The sequence below is a fragment of the Cupressus sempervirens genome, chromosome 7, assembly GCF_028749045.1.
Source record: "Cupressus sempervirens isolate cs-2001-9-10 chromosome 7, ASM2874904v1, whole genome shotgun sequence".
Taxonomy (NCBI): Eukaryota; Viridiplantae; Streptophyta; class Pinopsida; order Cupressales; family Cupressaceae; genus Cupressus; species Cupressus sempervirens.
This window is the reverse complement of record NC_143124.1, coordinates 891,858,245-891,878,196: the sequence shown is the minus strand read 5'-3', so window position 1 is coordinate 891,878,196 and position 19,952 is coordinate 891,858,245. Positions and strand designations below refer to the sequence as shown.

At 34.4% G+C, this 19,952-nt stretch overlaps 1 protein-coding gene across 1 annotated transcript in view; it reads left to right on the top strand.

Annotated features, from left to right (window-relative positions):
• LOC149550365 (ATP synthase F1 complex assembly factor) overlaps positions 1-14,696 on the top strand; it is a 43,844-nt gene extending 29,148 nt beyond the window's left edge. The window contains exons 2-5 of the mRNA XM_089793395.1: positions 11,411-11,490; positions 11,573-11,631; positions 14,111-14,277; positions 14,386-14,696. Coding sequence (XP_089649521.1) covers positions 11,411-11,490; positions 11,573-11,631; positions 14,111-14,277; positions 14,386-14,523 — 444 coding nt within the window. The 3' untranslated portion in view covers positions 14,524-14,696. The remainder of the gene's footprint in view (positions 1-11,410; positions 11,491-11,572; positions 11,632-14,110; positions 14,278-14,385) is intronic.
• The last annotated feature ends 5,256 nt before the right edge of the window (positions 14,697-19,952 follow it).

Here is a 19,952-nt window from a genome sequence, read left to right as displayed (position 1 = left end):
TAGTTTGACAAATTGAAACTATTTAGTAATTTACTATTTTGCTTCCTACCATGAGCATTCTACATGAGAATGCAATTTTGTACGCATTATGCATTTATATATATCTAAACTTCGTTTCTTTCTTTTGTATTGTCTTTAATTAACTTATTAGATGCATCTTCTCATTAAATTTTGCAAAATAAATGTATTTTTCATTAAATTTCAGCGGTTTTTTAGGTTCTCGAGTTTTTCCCGAGTTTTTTTTAAAAATCGCCGAGTTTTTCCCGATTAAACTTTTAGGGGGGCTTGGCGAGCTTTTGCATTTGGTGAGTTTTCCAACTATGGTACATCAGATGGATGTAAAAACAACATTCCTAAATGGAAAGATTTTAGAAGAAGTATATCTGGAGCAACCTAAAGGATTTGAAACTCATGATCCTAATGCTTTTGTTTGCAGGCTCAAGAAAGCTCCCTATGGGCTTAAATAGGCTCCTAGGGCTTGGTATGAAAGAATTGATAAGTGTCTCACCGGCTTAGGATTCTCCAAGAATGAAGCTGATCCAAATTTATATTATAAAAGAGATAAAGATGATATGGTAATTTTAATATTGTATGTCGATGATTTACTAATAACAGGTGATGATCATCTCATAGATCAGTGCAAGAAAGATCTAACTAGAGAACTCGAGATGAAAGATTTGGGACTCCCCATTACTTCCTAGGATTGCAAGTACGACAAAATTTTGACAATATCATACTTAATCAAGGGAAGTATACATCAAACATTTCAAAGAGATTTGGAATTTGGAATTTCAAACCTATGTCTTCTCCAATGGAGACTAGTCTACATAAACTTAAGGAAGTAGCAGTAGAATCACCTTCCATAGACTCTACTCTCTACAGACAGATGATTGGGTCCCTTATGTACTTAGTAAATACAAGACCGAATATTTGCTATGTAGTTAATGCCTTAAGTCAGTTTATGTGGGAACCAAAGGAGATTCACCTAGTTGCAATTAAACACATTATGAGATACTTACAAGGCACTCTAAATTTTGGACTCAAATATGAGAAGGTTGATTTAGATTTGCATGGATTCACCGACTCAGATTGGGGTGGAAGTATTAAAGACAAAAAGTACTTCAGGATGTTGTTTCAGTTTGGGATCAGCTATGATATCTTGGATATGCAGAAAGCAGTCTTCAGTAGCCCAAAGCTCCACAGAAGCCGAATACATTGCAGCAGTGATGGCCTCTCAAGAAGCAGTTTGGCTAAGGAAGTTACTTGTAGGGTTATTTGGGCAAGCCATGAATCCTACGATTATTCATTGTGATAATCAGAGCTCCATCAAGCTTTCAGTGAATCCAGTTTTCCATGACAGGTCCAAGCATATTGAAATTCCTTACCATTATGTAAGAGATGTGGTAGACATGAATTCTATAAAATTAGAATACATTTGCACTACAGATCAGAGAATAGACATATTCACCAAACCTCTATCTAGAGTAAAGATAGAACACTTCAGGAGGAGATTTGGTATGGTTGAGTTGTAATCTATTTGTACTCTTTTAATTATTAATAAAATAATTTTATTTTGTCAGGCTATTGATTGTTATGGGCTCCACCGTTTGTATTCATTATTTAAAGAGGTGACGATCTCTAAAATAATGAACACTTGTATAAAAGACATTATGAGAGATGATGATCTCTTAGATAATGTACTAAACAGTAGAGTTTTACTCTAAGGTCTAGATGAGTTTTACATCGTATTGTGATGTTGACATTGCTATGTTCATGAGTCATAAATTGGATAAAGGAAGAATTTTAGTATTCTCTAGGTTTATCTTGTATTCTGGTAGATCTTAAACTTAGGATCTTGTGATATAGAAATACCAGTTTCTATGAATCACAACTTGGATAAATGAAGAGATTAAATTACTCTTCAGATTTGTCCTGCATATTATCACTAGTAGAAGTGATTTGTCATATCACAGGCTTAGTAATATGACATTGTATCATGTATTCTATGATGACACATACTAAGAAGATTCAGACAGATATAGAGTATTAATTCTTGCTTATTCATCTGTATTGATGTTGCTAGATATAATATCTCTCTGTGTGATTATCAAGTTAAGAGGGAGTGTTAGGTATTTAACCTAACAATATATAGGTCTGAAATTGTAGATTGCACTAGACCTTCTTACCCTAATATATCATTAGGCTAGCATTAGATTAAATACTTTCCTTAGGAGCTGGTGACTTCTCAAGAAGTAACATTATAATCCTTAACTAATCTAACACATTGTTAGTTAGATGTTATTGTGTTTATATTTCAAATTGCTGACTTATAGGAAAATTAGTTTATGCTAGTTTAGAAAGGGATATGTCCCTTTGAGGGAAATACCCTTTAGCAAGGATATCTATATAGGGAGGTTATCGATGCAGTTAGAGGACACACGATAACAATTCAATCTACTCCTCTAAGTATCAATATACTGTAATTAATATCAGAAATACTCCCATTCAATCAAGGTTGATTGTTCCTTATTGTCTCGGCATTAGAGAAGTTCAGTGCTCTTCACATATTACACAATTAAAGCTATATCCTCAAGAAATATAATCATACTGATATATTGCAGAAGTAGATAATTTCGGATCAGATATATAAGTGTCAACTTCCTCAATATTCAGATTATTAGAAGACCATTCTTAGCTATCAAGGACTGAAGTAAAAGTCTGACTCAAAGGATACAAAATTTGCAGAATCTTTACAGGTTAGATGCATGGAACAAAATTTCTACATTTGGGATTATTCTTGAATCCTGTTTCTCAAAGAATAACCTTGTTACAACGTGTCTTGCCAGTTACAAGAATTGCAACCACTTGCCTTTAATCATTCACTTCCTCCATTTTATCAATCTCTGTAAAATTTGTAAAACAACTATGTAGAAAATGGTTGACATTATATAATGTTAAGGTTGTAGCTTCTGTCGGATTGATTTTATCATGAGATACCTTGTTGATGGTAAATCATCTTTAAGATAAATATCTTATATATAATATATATTATACATTATATATTATTTTATTATTATATAATAATATATTATATATATAGTTAACATATTAATATTACATATATGCTTAAAGATGAGTTATACATATGGTTATTTATATGATTAATATATTAACTAATGATGATTAACTATAGAGACATGTCTCCTCTCATATTTATGAGTCTTTAAATCTGCATTTGGAAGACATCAATCACATTGGCAATGTTAGTACATTTGCAGAAAAAGATCCATGTTACTCAATTTGGTATCGGAGATAAGTTCCTTCAAATTAGTCTTACAAACTAGAAGGTAGATCTAAAGAGCATGCATGGACGAAGACCAAAAAATTTCTTCAAATAATGATCTATTTTTTCATGGGCTATAAATGAAAAAATGAAAAAATCGATCATTGTCTACTACCTGTGATAGACCAAGTTGCAGAGGTTCTATTCTCACAGAATAATTCTGAAATAATTATCTTCCGTGAATTAAGTAGAAATGTTGCAGATGAAGATTACATTCTGAAAACATACATATTTTTGAATATTATGTAAATACGTCAATTTTGCATCCTATTTTTAGAAGAATATTTTTTGTTTGGGCCATTCACTTAAAATCAATTTATCAGAAACAAATGGAGGAAACCTATAAATAAATTTCTTAGTTGCCGATTCGTGACACGAATCCGATTCAGGCACGTGAATCGGATCCGTGGATTTGGAATTTTTTTTTTCCCCAATTATGATTCGTGAAGGATTCGTGCGTGCACACACACACACACACACACATATATATATACTGAAAAATAAGAGAAATATACATAATTCTAAAACTAAATCATTTCATAGCATGAATCTATGAATCTAGTATACTTGATCAATGACATTGATAATTAATCTATTTTCACGATTATAAAGAAAATCAACACATTCACATTGAATTACTGAAAGTGAAAGTTTGTAACATTCAAAATATAGATCATTAAACTTAAAGTTTGTAACATGATTTACTCATAAAAGAGTCAAGAGTCAAGACTAAAGTTTTTGATTTAATCATCAAATGGATTTTCAAGAAAATCCGCATTAGAGGGTTACTGATGAGTTGCAAGTGCTGCATTTGTATCAGTAGAGGGACCCAAACCACTAGTAGTAGAGGGGATTGTTAACTCATAATCCTCCTCCTCATCAACCACATCAATCAAAGTGGATCTAGCAAGATCCTGGATGGTCATATCTAAATCAGGAGTCTCGGGTGCTACATCCCAAAGCTTTTCGGGCCCCTTCTTGTACTTAGGATCCTTCCATGACAACAAGCGCAAATTGTTGTGAATGAACACAAGGTCTTATGATTTTTTTGGAGCCAACCGGTTGCATTTGACTAAGTGGATAAAGGAGTAAGTACTCCAATTCCGCTCAGCTCCAGAAGAGTTGGCAACCTAAAGAGAAATTAAAAATTATCAATACAACAATCAAGATAAATAAATTAAATAATAAATTCAAGGAATTGAGAATGTTAACCTTAAGCTTAATTTTACAAACTTACTTGGGATAGGACCTTTATGGCAAGAGGTTGGAGGTACGCTTTGGTTTGCTATGGCAATAGGGTGGAAATCCTCACTTGAGTTGAAAGCAGCAAATTCACTCCTCACAATTGCCCCAATCTCTGGATCTTGGAATATCTTAGCTAGTGCCCTCTTATACCCATTTGCAACCTCTGCATCTCTAAATGGTGGCACTCTACTTGGAAGGCGAAGTACATCTGCACTATAGTACCTGGGGATAACAAAAGACAATTGAACACTATCAAATATCAATAGCACAAACATTGGATAAAATAAGCACAAACATTTGATAAGAACTACAGTACCTCGGGGATAGAGCATATGCAAGGAGGTGCAAAGGTGTGGTCATCTTGTTCCATCAATGATGAACAATTTTTTCCACCTTCTTGTAAAGGGTGTCCTTAGGATCATTCTCCCTCCTCTGTATGACCTAGGATATGAAATATGAATAATAATTATAATTAGTGAATATGTCAATTTAAACTTTAGAATCTAGATATCTCTCAAATAAAAAATTGTTGTAAAAGAGCGTAAAACTTACCATTTTAATTTTTTCCAGCATACTATCCATGGAATCATAAATATCCCCAAGGCATGGCTCATCACTATCTGCGAAGTGAAGCATTGCCATTATTGGATCGGTGATTTCCAACACATAACTCACAAGACCCCACCAATCCTCATCTAGCATCATTCTTCTCACATTTAAGGCCCTTGTTGTATTGGAATTCTTCCAAACGCCCCATTGGGGGCTAATTACTATATGCTTTAATGCTTCTTTTACCTTCACAAGTCGTCTCAAGACGATTGTGTGAGAGGCACGGCAGGTTTCAGCAACCTAAGAACATGTTAAACTCAAGTTAGTAATACATTTAAAAATTAAAACATGTTAATGTAAACAACAACAAAAATTAATAATTGTGGAATCCAATAATATTCAATTATATATTAAATATACAAATTTACCTTCAATAACTCCAAGTCCGAGAAACTCCTAAAAATTGCTTGTGACATGTGGTGATTTGTCACAAACATTTGAATCTCTTCAGCTTCTTCATATATCCTTTTCACCCAATCTATTTCGGTGCCAATTGTTTTCATCACTAAATTGAGAGAGTGGACGGTGCATGGTGTCCAAAAGATATGATCATATCTAGACTCTACAATTATCCCTGCAGCCTTGCAAACTTTTGCATTGTCCGTGACCACTTGGACAACATTATTAGGACCCTTTGACTCTATGGCATCAATGAGAATGCGTGAAATAAATTCTGCATCTTTCACTTGCCCTTCACAATCAACTGCCTTCAAGAACATTGCCCCCTTAGGGCATGCAGCAATAACATTGATCAATGGACGGTTTCTACAATCTTTCCACCCATCCGAAATAATAGACACACCTGATTGAACCCAAAAATCTCTTATTGGTTGAAGTTGAGCCTCTACATTTTTCCTCTCATGATGTAATATGGTAGTGCACAACTTCTCATAACCAAGCAGTTTGTAACCATGGGGTGCATCATTTATTGCTTCCACCATCTCCCTAAAATAAGGTGATCTAGCAAAATTAAATGAAACACCATTTGCAATTAAACAATGTCCAATTTTGTGATCAGCAATGTCTCTCTTTTCATTTTGGAATGCCCTATCTAGTGGGCCTCAATTGCGGGTGAGTGGAGATGGTCTTCATCTTCATCATTTGTAGTTGGCATAGGCAAAAAAAGATGTGTTCTTGTGTTTGTTTGATCGGATGATGGTGTTGGTGTATTTGTTTTTTTTGGAAGCACCACATTTTTCTTTTGCAACTGCTCTATCAGCATCATCTTGCTCTTTTGCTAACGCTGCTATTTGTGCAGCTGGTAATCCCTTCTTATCACTACCCTGACACATGTGAATTCCTTCCCCCGTAGGGCCCAAAAAATGTAGTTTCACTCGGGAATGGGAGCTTCTATGTTGTATGTTGCAATAATTACATTTCCATATGTATGCCCCACCCCCAGGACATTGTGCGACTCTTGTTGTGTGTCTCCATAAAGGAGATCCTTTATCAGTTTTGAAGCTTGGTGATGCAGCCCCACCTCCAGCCACTGAGCCTTGACTACTCATTGTTCTATTCTTGCAATCTAGAAAAAAAAAATGAAAGAAAACCATGCTTCACACTTACACAAAAACTTGAAAATTTGGAAAACTAAAAATAAATCAATAATCTATGAAAGAACTTAAAAATATGGTTGAAATGCGTACCTTAAACACTTCTTGCAAGGTATTTGAAGCTCCACAACCGATCTCCTTCGAATCTAAGCACTTTACTTCAAACTAGCAAGTATGAGAGAGCAAAATAGAGAGTAAATGAACTTGCATTGTGATTTAGAGGGTCGTTTTTAAGGTTTAGGGCCTTTAGGAAAAAAAAAATCAAAAAATGAAGTTGGGCCCACTTTGTTGCTTCTTTATTTGGGCCTTGCCATGGATCCGCGCGTGGATCTTCAAGGATCCGGGCAGGATCCGTAATCCTGCCTGTGGCTCCGTAAGGATCCGCGTGGGTGCGGATCCTTACGGAGCCACAGGCAGGATTACAGATCCTGCCCGGATCCACGCGCGGATCCGGACCCGAATCTGGATCCGTGGGTATATGGACGAATCCGGTAACTGAGATAAATTTGAATCAAACTGTAGAAGATATAATCTAAATCAAACGATGGGCTCCTATGGCTGCTCCTACAACCTCGTGGCAGATTATCTCTTCTTCATGCAATTTACTTCACCTAGCGGTTGTTAGCATAGCTATTATCGGATTTATCATTGTATTTGCTTTACAATTTTTGTAACTACAATGTTACTGCCTTTATAACTGCCCCATCATATTTTGCTCTAAATACTCCTGCAATCAATAATAATCAGTCAGTCTTCACGAATCTCATGTTCATCACATGAATTTCTCATAATTATAAAGATTTAGAAAATTACATTGGCTTGGGAGGACTGCAATCTTAACAGGAAAGCATTATCTGGAGGATACAACATTTGCCATTGTGAAGCCTGTGGCAAGTGGATCAAAGAAGTAATATTGCCAACATATAAGTCTACAGAATTATTCAAACAAAGTGAGTATGAGTTGTACACACTCTGACATTAAAAAAAACAAAAACAAAAAACTCAAATTTTATAATTGTGTGAATGCAATTTGTCGTGGTTATGAGAAGTGAGAAGTAAAAGTCTGCAACTCAAAATTCAGAAATGGAAAGAGTGGATGTGTACGGGTAGAGTGCAACAATCCCATTTTCCATGTCCAAGCAATGTTGATCACAAAGATTTTTAACATTATTATCAGGTTCCAAGTTCATGGCCACATTTGTAATCTTGAAATGGTGCAGTGCAAGCATCCCAAGCGTACATATCTGATGATGGTAGACATAAAATAAAAGTCGAATTGATGCTTAAAATAGAAGTAACATCTATTTGGAAGGACATGTTTGTTTCTACTATTAAGCTAAATGAATGTTTGGACCTTCAATGGACGAAAAGAGCAAGTTCGAACTTAGAAATAAGTTTTCATAATTGATACAAAATTGTTTGACAATATAAAAGTGGGAACTTCACATTGTTGGGGGTAAATGATAAACAATGTTCTATTCTCACTTGAACCATCTTTAAAGGGAAGATGTTCCATTCATGTGGAGATAAGTATTTGTTGTCTTTGAGAATTACATGTATCTACTCTTTGTATTCTCTCTTAAATTTTATTTCTATATGTATTGTAAAAATTCATTTGCCTTGGTCTTTTTTCTTTTATGGTTGAGGAAATTCTTGCAGGAAAAGAAGGTTGGTACTTTACACATGCTACCAAATATTGTGTAGACAAGGATTCATTAGTCATTTGATGATCAGGATAAAGTGAGGATTTTGAAGTGAATATCTTTAATGATTGAGATTATGAAGTGAGGATCCTGAAGTGAATATCTTTAATGATTGAGATTATGAGTATCCTTTTACATTAAGAGGGAGTCTGACACTTCTTCAAAGACAATATAATAGTTCAAAAGGTTAATATTTAGAGGGAGTCTAAAAATACATGGTGTGACTGCATGATTTTAAATGGGCCTACCCATGTATACATCATGAGGAAGTTATAACTTGTCACCAGAAAGTCAGAAGATTGATATTAGATTTAGAGGGAGTTTGACAAACATCCTTTAGGCGAAGAGAGCTCTAAGGGAGTAACTAGAGGACCTGACTTCCCAGGATCATTGTTCAGTGGGAATTTTTTTGAGATGCAATCCTTTGTGAATGATATCTTCTCTATCAGGAGAAGTTATAAGTAAAATTTATTTTAAAATATTCTTCTATGAGATAGAATTGAGGTGAAAACTTTTGTACCACTCTCTGATTGGGTTCGTGGTGGTTACTATTTCACATATGATATGTAATGAAAGGTGACTATCTTTCATTGACATATATAAACAGAAGGTAACCATTATAAGATGACGATCTTATAAATGGTAGACCTGTTATCATGGTAGACTTCATTAAATTGTTGTCATAGAGTGCTGGAAATCGTGATAACGAACAGACATAAGGTAACCATTGTAAGGTGGCAATCTTATAAATGGTAGACTTGTTATCATGGTTCTTTGGGTTGGATTTTGCCGGACACCATGATAACCAACTTGTTATGGGTTCTTTGGGCCAGATTTTGCCGGACACCATGATAACCAACTTGTTATGGTTCTTTGGGCCGGATCTTGCTGGACATCATAGTTACTACTATAGACCATACTTAAGGCAGTATTTTTTTAAAGTTATGGAAATTGCTTTAATTGTGTGTTATGAAAGGTGAAAAATTTAGCTTCATAGTGAATTGAATATTATACTGAGATGATATCTCTTCTTATTCATGAGTACATAATGTCTTCTATAAATCCTCCCTAGCTAAGAGGGAGTGTTAAGGTTGTAGCTTTTGTTGGATTGATTTTATCATGAGATAACTTGTTGATGGTACATCATCTTTAAGATAAATATCTTATATATATATATATATATATATATATATATATATATATATATATAATACATTACATATTATTATATAATAATATAATAATATATTACATATATGGTTAACATATTAATATTACATATATGCTTAAAGATGAGCTATACATATGGTTATATATATAATTAATATATTAACTAATGATGATTAACTATAGAGACATGTCTGTTACAAGCTAGAATTGCTGTTGCACCAAAAGATCAACTTGTCAATGCCCAATACAACCACTAAACTTATAGAACACAAGAGGCGGTTAAGCCATATCACGAATCTCGAAGGGGAATATTGGTGGTTAGTCCAACAATCCCCCCCTTAGCATTACCCGAGGAGATTCGAACCCGCGACCAAGCTCTGATACCATTTGTTACAAGTTAGAGTTGCTGTTGCACTAAAAGATCGACCTGTCAATGCCCGATACAACCATTAGACTTATAGAACACATGAGGCGGTTAAGCCATGTCACGAATCCCGAAGGGGAACGTTGGTGGTTAGTCCAACAATGTCTCCTCTCATATTTATGAGTTTTCAAATCTGCATTTGGAAGACATCGATCACATTGACAATGTTAGTACATTTGCAAAAAATGATCCATGTTACTCAACACATAACCTTAGAGGAGTAAGAGCTTCACAATATGAACATGTATACTTGAGATTCCAGATCATCAAAGTGGAAGGTTCTCTTGGATCATATGACTTGCTGAACTTAAAAATGTTTTATTCCGTGTCAATTGGCATTGGTGCTTGCAGAGATAATTTATTTATGGATGTTAAGCCGTGATTTTATAGGTTTGGTTGCTTGATTTGGGTATCTCAAAATTTTACGAAATAGGTTTCTTTTCCGATTCAGAAGAATATAATTTGCAAGATTAACTGAATTCTATAATATTTTTTGTATTTTTATATGCCACATATATAATTGTAATAGACACTAATGTGAAATTGGTGATGAATTAAATTTTCATATGTAGATATTTTCCATGTATAATAATATATATACCATTTAGTATAATCATTGTACAACATTAGTTTTGTTAGTACTTAATTCTTCATATAATACATAAAATATAAATATACCAAACATACATGCAGACCATCTCTCTCCTTTTTTTATATTTAGTGAAATCTCATAATATTAAGTTATGGGAAATCTTTTCCCCATGATCCCTCAACCTCTAAATCAGCTTTTGGCATCTTTATATATTTATTCCATCCCATTGCAGCCACCATTTCTTTGTCAGGTGTAGACACTGATATGGAAGTTGGTAGATACCTCATAAGTCTAATGTAGAAGAATAATGCATGGCAAGTTGATTTCCTCTTTGAAACCAGATTGATTATGTGCTCTCATGTCAATGTCTTACTTAGAAAATGAAGCAGGTTAACTATTTCTCTTTTTTCCAGCATCTCTCTTGTTACCAAGATGACTTTTGAAATCTCCCTAGTTTTCATTTGTGTCCCACATCTGTTTCCTGTTTGCTGCCTGAAAGAAACACGGATGCAATTGACATTCCTCACTCTTTTCTGTGGAATTAAATATAAGCTACTTGCATAGAAGAGAATGGAATCTTTGGTACCTTTATTCCTTTCAAATTTTCAAGAAGATTGTAGCAGTATAACTTTAAAAAATAATGGAAAATATCCTTAAGCTTTTTTTGTATATTTGTATTGCAAGGGCCTGTCAATATGTTTTCCACTGAATGTTTTTTATTGACTGCAGTATCAACTAACAAAGGTTTAATGCATCTTTTCATATTTACAGTATCACATTGGAAGAGGTCATATAAGCACAGTTCTGACAAGCAAGCAGTACTATTTGTTAGCAGAACGTACAAGTTCCTGGTAAACATTTTCACTCCTAACTACATGCAGAATGGTTTTCATGCTATATGCTTGTTGGAACTGATCATTCTGTTTTCTGCAGCTTATATTTTGTCATTCCTTTGTGGAAGGGAGCTGTGTATACAACAATGTTTGTTCAAGGTTTGCCACATCATTATGTTTGAGATGAAAATGTCTGAATTTCTCAGCAAGTTTTGTATTGATGTTAACGATGTATGCCAATACATTTCTTTTTGCTATTTCCCAAAGTAGAAAGGATGACACTTATGTTCTTATTGATAGGCCAACACTGGGGCAAAGAATGCAATAGAATTGATGCTTAATATTGAATTTCATTTTGGTCTATACTTGTCAGTCCAGAACGTAAACTTATGAGAGGTATCAGAGCTATATGCCACAAAGGGGTGAAAGTCGTGAGATGAGTGATTATGAAGTGCAGCTTATTGAAATAAACCTATTGCTAATTGAAATAAAACTGGTGACAAGAACCATCAGTTCTTGACAACAGGAGCTGTTCTATTCTATTCAGGCAACAGGAACTGTGCAGAAATTACAACAAACTCTGAAACAATGACTTTAATACAAAGACAGAATTACATCTGAAATATGAAAAAAATTTGAAATGAAATACCAACTGCACAAATTACAATAGCTATCTTTAATGTTTACAGTTTAACCAATCCAAATAATGCAGAAATAATAAGACACACTTAGAGAAATAAACTAATACATTCACCCAACAGCTGAAGAGTTGGTCACCTTCCTACCAGTTGCAGGTTGAAGAAAATCATCAGAAAATTTTCGAGATCAACTCAGAACAACATTATTGAATTTCTAAATAATGTGATTTCATACATTCTTCTCTTCCTTTCTTGAATATTTGATGGCTTATAGAGGCTTTGACATATGAAACATAAAATCTCTTTTGATGATGACAGTTCAGTCTTTATGGCTGAGACTTATTGTTTTATTTTTAAGAAAGAGTATATGACTTGTGACCACTCTTTGTTTAAGATAATAAATTTATTTCTTAACAATATACTGATATTTCGTAACAATATAATAATCATGCAATGAGGAATTTTGGCCACAACAGTAAATTAGAAAACATTGCCTTCAGAAAACCACCTATATTCTTTTGATTCTTCATTTTCTGAGGATTTTACTGCGAGGGATTGAGGACTTGTTTTGGACAAAACCCATATATTGGAGTTCTGTGATTTATCATAATTTGCCTGCAAATTACAACGCAAAACTGACTGTCTTTATCTGGCATATTTTTTACTGGGAATATTTGAGCATGAGCTGAAGTGAATGCATATAAAAAACAGTCTTGTTACAGTGGTGGACATAAATAGCAATTGGAAAGAAATTCAATTTCTCTCACTTATCTAGCAAGCACATTGTTGATTGATAAGTAGGAGATAATTTCCACAGCAAGTCAAATTGTGATATTGCTATCAGGATTTAACTGTGTGATTTTTGAGTCAAACTCATTGACCGATATTTCATGAGTAGTGATTCAACATGAATCCATCTCTCATGAGAATAAATGGAACACTTTTACATATAGAGCAATAGAGCGCAACACCCCGGCCCCATACTTAGCCCTGTTCAAATGAAGAGGACATTTCACACAAACTGCTAAGTGCTCAACCTGCTATTGTTTCAGAACGCTTCCTCACCGGGAGATTTTTAGGATGAGTAAATTTGGACTTAATGATACAGATTATGGGGTTGCAAGCTTTGGGTTTAACCATGGAGGAAACTCCGTAGTTAAGCGCGCTCAGGCTGGAGTTGTACTGGGATGGGTGACCTCCCGGGAAGTCCCGGTGCTTCACTGCTGTGAGCATCACCTAGATCCAATGAGTGCTAAGTGTTCCATTTATTCTCATGAGAGATGGATTCATGTTGAATCACTACTCATGAAATATGGGTCAATGAGTTTAACTCAAAAATCATACAGTGAAATCCTGATAGCAATATCACAACATTGTTGATTGTAAATTCTAATATTTATTTCCAAATGCTGATTAGTAAAAACAATATAATAATTATTTTCAATATTTTTATCATAAATTTATATTAAATAGTAAATACCTCTTATGTATTTTAAATTTTAATCATAAGCAACGTAACTGATATGATTTGATAGGAAAATGGGATAAAATAATAGATATAGAGGTGTATGAAATGGGTTGAAATGTGGCATAAAATGGGACATAAATAGCTCTCATCACTTATCTCTTTTTCTTTTTACAGTGTATAGTAAGCAACATTTATTTCCTTTTTGGGTAAAAATTTGCCCTTGATTCACATAATATCTCTATGCTGATAGAGCAGCAAGGGTTTTCAGAAATGTGAAGGAATTACTTTATTTTATCTTTTTATTGAAACAAAATTTTTAAAATCTCTAAATCAGGTGTTTTTGATAAAAAGAGGAAATGAAATGGTGGGATGTAAGGTGCAAACAAGTAACTATGTTCTGTTTGTTCTCTGAAATCTTTTTTTTTTAAAGCAGCACCATTGCTTTCTACGTCAACATGGAAGCCTGAGCTGTATGTGTATGCTTGTCAATATCATATCCTAATAATGAAACTGATCTATTTAAAATGAACAGCAAAAATGCCTCATATTATTTTCACCGGTCTTGAGGATTACAAGGCAAGAGGAACTCAAGCTTCCCCATATATCACTGTAACATATTATAAAGAATTTGTTGAAAGCAAAGGTTTGGTTCTTGTTCGTGGAGATATTGTTTTTACCAGCAAGCTTACTGATGAAGAGGTATATGTGGTTTTTAATCATTTTTTATTAGAAATATATGTAACTTTTAAGTTTGTGGCATGTTAGATATCTTTTGCGTTGAGCTCCTTTTTTTTTTCTTTACTGCAGGCAGGCAAGCTTCTTGAAAATTTGCAGTCATTTTATTTGAACGATTCAAGATACAAATTGGTTGAGCAGTTTAACAGAGAACCCAGTGAATTTGAATTCAAGGATGTTCTTAGAATGCTTGAAATGCCGCTGGGCTAGTTCTTATTCTGTTTGTACTGTTCTTGCAGAGCTGAGATTTACACATTTAAGCATGATGGCTTCATGTGAGATGCTCACCGTGTTTTTCACCATTAAAATTCTCATGATGATTATTTTTACATACTAATTTATTGACCACACTATCTGTTAATCCAAGTGTTATATTCCAGGCAGTTAATTTTCCATGCTTTGTTTAGGAATAAATTTCAAATACAAAATTAATTAGTACATAGTCATTTTGGTTGAATGGTACTTAAAGTAGGTTTACCAAGTAACAACAATGTGTGGGTTACTCTGTCAATTGTTCTTAAGGGAAAGAGCAGGCAAAACACAATATTGAGATATTGCCACCTTCCCATATCCAGAATTGAATGTGCACAAGTTTGTTAAATGTGGATGGTATCCATTTGACTGTTGCCATTTCTGGATTCGATTGTGTAAGCTTTTAGCATCTCTCACACAATCTAATCCAGAACAGCAATAGTCAACATTATGGATTGTGAAAATCGAATGCCCTTGATTGATACCCATTTTTTCCATTCCATATTACACTTTGTATAAATGAGGACTAGTTATGGATTTCATTTATATAGAAGTGAAGCAGGGATGCATTCTTGGAGTTATTTATATATTATATATTATCCTGAAGTTTTAGGTGTAAGGCTTTCAGAATGCAGCATACAGCAACAATCTATCTTTTTTCTTGTGAGTAAATCTGGGTTTAGGCACCCAGGGGCCGCCAAAAACATTAAAACACGGATTCTGGTTACAAGAAGTTCACCAGACTTTATCCATTAAAAGACAGATTAATCTGCAACAACTCCATTTAAATTGTAGCTAAAAACAATCTCTGTTTATTATTGCAGCCAACATGCAAAAAACTATGACAACTGTTGTGGCATGCACCTAAATTGTATTAGGCAAATTGCAACAGCCTAGAACCATTATCATCCAAATAATTCCTAGCAAAGAGCAAAAATTGCCATCATGGAATTATGTCGAAGAGTCGAGTTGGGGAGGGGCAGGGGTGTTGGTGATAAGATACGATAAATCAGGAGACAAGGGTCAAAGGGACTGCCAAGAACAGTAAAAAGGGCCAGCCCGCAGCAGGAACACCAAATGGGGCTTAAAGAAAGAAACAACAATCAAAACAAAAACAAAGAGAGAGGTTCAAAAGAAAACCCTTCCGAACCCCACTGATCTGAACAACCATGAAGAACCTCAAAACTGAAGGATAAACAATAGGACCAGTCAAAGCCCTGGGCTGCTTTGGAGTAATTCTGGAAGAGAAAGGTCCTTGCTGATAGGAGCTTGTTCTAGGCTTCACAGATATGAAATAAGAGGCTAGGCCAATTTGACACACGGTGTTGCGTGTTGAGTGTGGCCCTATGTAGATGGAAGTAATGGGCTGGTAGGGTTGAGGTGTTGTAGGATGTCGGTGTTGGAGTGTGTGGTCCTAGAGCCTAATGGCTTCCTAAAGATAAAGGGTAAGGCACCTCTGGTCCGTATATCTGAAGAAGGTGGAGAGCAACCACACTTATCTGAAGAGGCAATAGAACCTCCCTTTGATCTCGAATATAAAGGGCAACAAGAAGTGAAGTGCTCCTCCAACTGAACCTCCCGGATGCTGCAAAGTTGACAGATCTTGTGCACTTTGTCAATATGATGGTCAATCTTGCATCGGAGCCGATGTGATCCCACTATGAAAGAACCAAGGGGGATCCAAAGGGAATGTGACTAGTGGAGGGATAAGTAGGAAGGGTAGGCAATGAGTCTGTCCTTTAGCTTTAGAAAGTTTGCATAAAAAGCTATCTTAGGGCGAAGACCCCCATGGGGTTTAATCCAAATAGTGTGAATGAACTACCTGTATATGTCATCTTTGATGCACCTAGTCAGCTCTTGTTGGGGAGGAAGAAGATGTGAGGGGAGGTGGGGCATCAAAAGAGTATTGGAAGGGAGGTGATCCAACTCAATCCCAATGGACCAAAGAAGGGTCGAAGTCTTAGTAAATCAATTGCGAGCCCGACTAGAGGAGGCAAGAGAAGTAGTGATAGACTTAGACGAGCAATAGGCAAGGTAAAGGTATCTTTTTCACCCATCACCCGAATCGGCAAAGCCCTAAAGGTGATGAAGATACCAAACCAAATCAAAGATGACCTCAAGATTGAAGGGATGAGCCTCAAACTTTGCAAGAATCATGTTGTGTAGGATGGATTTCTTACATTAGATGATGCACCCAAGGAGGAGAATCATATCTCGCTCACTAGAAGCCCAATCAGAATCTAGCAATGAAGGACCCCACACCATCGAATCATAGCGAACAATAGGTTTCACAAGTGTATCCATAAGTGTGATCTTGGATCAAGTGTCTTGGATGTGGTGCTAGAAACATTGTCACTTGAGGAGGGCCAATGAACCACACCCCTTATTTATTCATGGTAGAAAAATGGGTTTCATGGTAAAGTGGGGTTGGAGAACTTGAAACCCAAGTATGTGCATGCGGAAGAGATCTCCACCTCCAAACCTCTGAAGAAGAAGTGGAGGTGAGAAGTCTTAAATGCATTGAAGACCATCACCTTGGTCTTTCCCAAATTAATTGGCTAATGTTGCAACTCGCAAAAGGATGCAAGGCTGTCCAACTATCTTTGCAAACCCTTTGGAGAGTAGGCTAACATAATAACATCATTTGCAAAAAAGTAGAATAGGATCAGAACTTGGTGAAGAAGGCAGCCGTCCTTAGGTAGGGTATGGAGATGGCAATTTAAACAAGCCAATCCCCACCAAGATATGCACATCCAGTATGATTCATGCTAAGGGCATGGACTTGCCTGTGAAATACTCATTGTAACAGGTGACATTATTGCCTTGACACCATCAAGGAACTCTACACCTAGCACATTTCCTAGTATCATCAATGAGCAATATATTTTACCTTCATTTTGCATAATAGTTTGAATGTGGTGGTCAAGATGCACCTTTGTTTGTTCCTTTGCACCCTTGGAGTCTTTGTGGAGCATAAACGAGTTTGTCATTGTCGAAAGCATAGTTGCACTGCTGGGAGATTAGGTGACATGAGATATGTGCTTCTCAATTGACTGACCAGGTTCCAACATTGTCTTCAATTTTCACCATGACCTCTTGAATAGCTATGTAATTGTTGTTCATTTCATTCAACCACCCCAACATATGCAACATCCAAATGCACAACTTCAAGTTTTCTCTAGTTCTTTAAAGACGTAATCAATGAACCTCTTTGATACCTTGGCTTCATCCAATCTACTTGTGCTAATGTAACCTAACACATCATTCTCAATCTTGGTTTTTTCCCCTTCGTCTACCTTCTTTCCCACTGTCTAATTCTAAACCCCAAGGCGATCTTCAACACTTGTCTACATCTAGGAAAGCTACTTGCCTCAAGAGCCAAATGTTGTCACATCCCTTCTGATTGCTCATACTCTTAATGCTTTGGTTATGTTGACATCCTAATTGGTATCTGGTTTCTGTAAAACAATGGTTTACTATTGAATTGATGCACTGAAAGATTTTTGGTATATGTAAACCATGGTTTTGTTTTACTGATGCAGTATTGGAAGTCGAAAACAAGGTTTTGATTTTCAATGATACTCTCTATGGTAATTGCTTTTATCTCCCACTTTCATGATGCATTAGTTCAGATATTACATGTGGAATGACATGACGATTTCATTTTTATTAGGAAGTAATGTAATTGTTTATCTTGCACATATGTATATATCACAATCTCGGAATGTCACAATTCCAAATTGACTATTGGTTTAACAAGTGGATGCAGGGACGATCCAACCTCCAAGAAAGGTGGGAGGAGATATCACTTGGAAGGGGCATGTGGGGGGGTGGGGGGGGGTGTGCAATATGGTTATGATCATGGCTGCTTGGATTACAGAAACTTGGTAAGTATTGATTAGAATTGGACTAGTGCTACTAAGATGATGTAGGTTTGTATCAGGATCTTGGGGGCTGGTGGGAGGGGCGGTGGGGGGGGGGCGGGGGGTGTCATCTATTGATGTTTCTTAGTTGCTTTGATGTAGTCTTCGAATCGTAGTGCCTTTGACTTGCATCATGTTGGACCATCCTTTCTTGGGTACTCTAGGTGATAATCTTAGTGCCAATGTTCCATTAGAATATTTTACGACCTTACCAAATGGATATATATATATGGACAAGGTACTATGGTTCATAATTAATTACATATATATAAATGCATATTTCTACAAACATATATACATGCACTTTTTTACTTAGTAAACATTAAAACATTTAAAATTTCATTATAATGAATAATCATAAGTTAATTGATATCAATTAACAATTCAATATTATAGGATGCCACCTACCTTTGCTCATTGTTCGAGTATATTATTAGTTCTTGCCATAAGCAGGAATACTTATGCATTCATGTCATGCTAATATCACATTAACACTAACTAATCAAATCAAAAAATTTAAAATATTATATGAAACTTCAAATGTTTATATCTTTTTCTAATTTTTCATTATTTTATAAATCACATTTTTCATTCTTTCTATTGGTTCATACTATTTTTGGTGGGGGAGAAAATTAGTTTTCTTCAACAAAAATTCAAGTATTTTCTAACAACTTTATCTTGCATTAATGAATGCATTAATTACAACTTTATCTTTGTGACAAGTTGATAAATTTTTTTTTTCAATCATTTTATCTTCCACCTCACACAACATGTCTAATCAATATTAATTCTTAATAGCAATATAATTTCAATATGTTATATTTTGTATTTGAATTTATAATTTTTTTAAAACTTTGATTTTTTAATAAAAGTAGTTAAATTATTACTATTATTTTACTTTTGTAAAAATAAATTAAACAGTATTATTTTTTAATTTTTTTTTATAATAGTACTTGTAATATGTATAATTGATAAGTGTTACAATTTGTAAATTATATCATTTATTATTATTAATATTTTATATTTAAACAATTTATCATTTAGTATAAATATATTTAAAACTTAAATATAAAACTTAAATATATATTTTAATATTAAATTAATAATTATATTTTATAATTAAAAAAAATACTAAAGGAAATAACCATAAAAAAGAAATAATTTAATGCTAAAAGATACGTAAATTATTATTAAATTTTTATAAACTATGTATTAAAATTAAATAGTTATATTATGTTTCTTATTTATTACATCATATTTATATGTATTACATCTATTTATTATTTACAAATGTCCATATTAAATTATATGGATATTATTTCATAATTAAAAATTACTTAATTTTATAAAAAAATGAAAATACAAAACATTAAATAGTAAACTTTCTCTAATTGTGTAAAATTAAACAATTAGTTTTATTTATAAAATATTTTTTATATTTCAATACATTTAATTTTTTCTTAT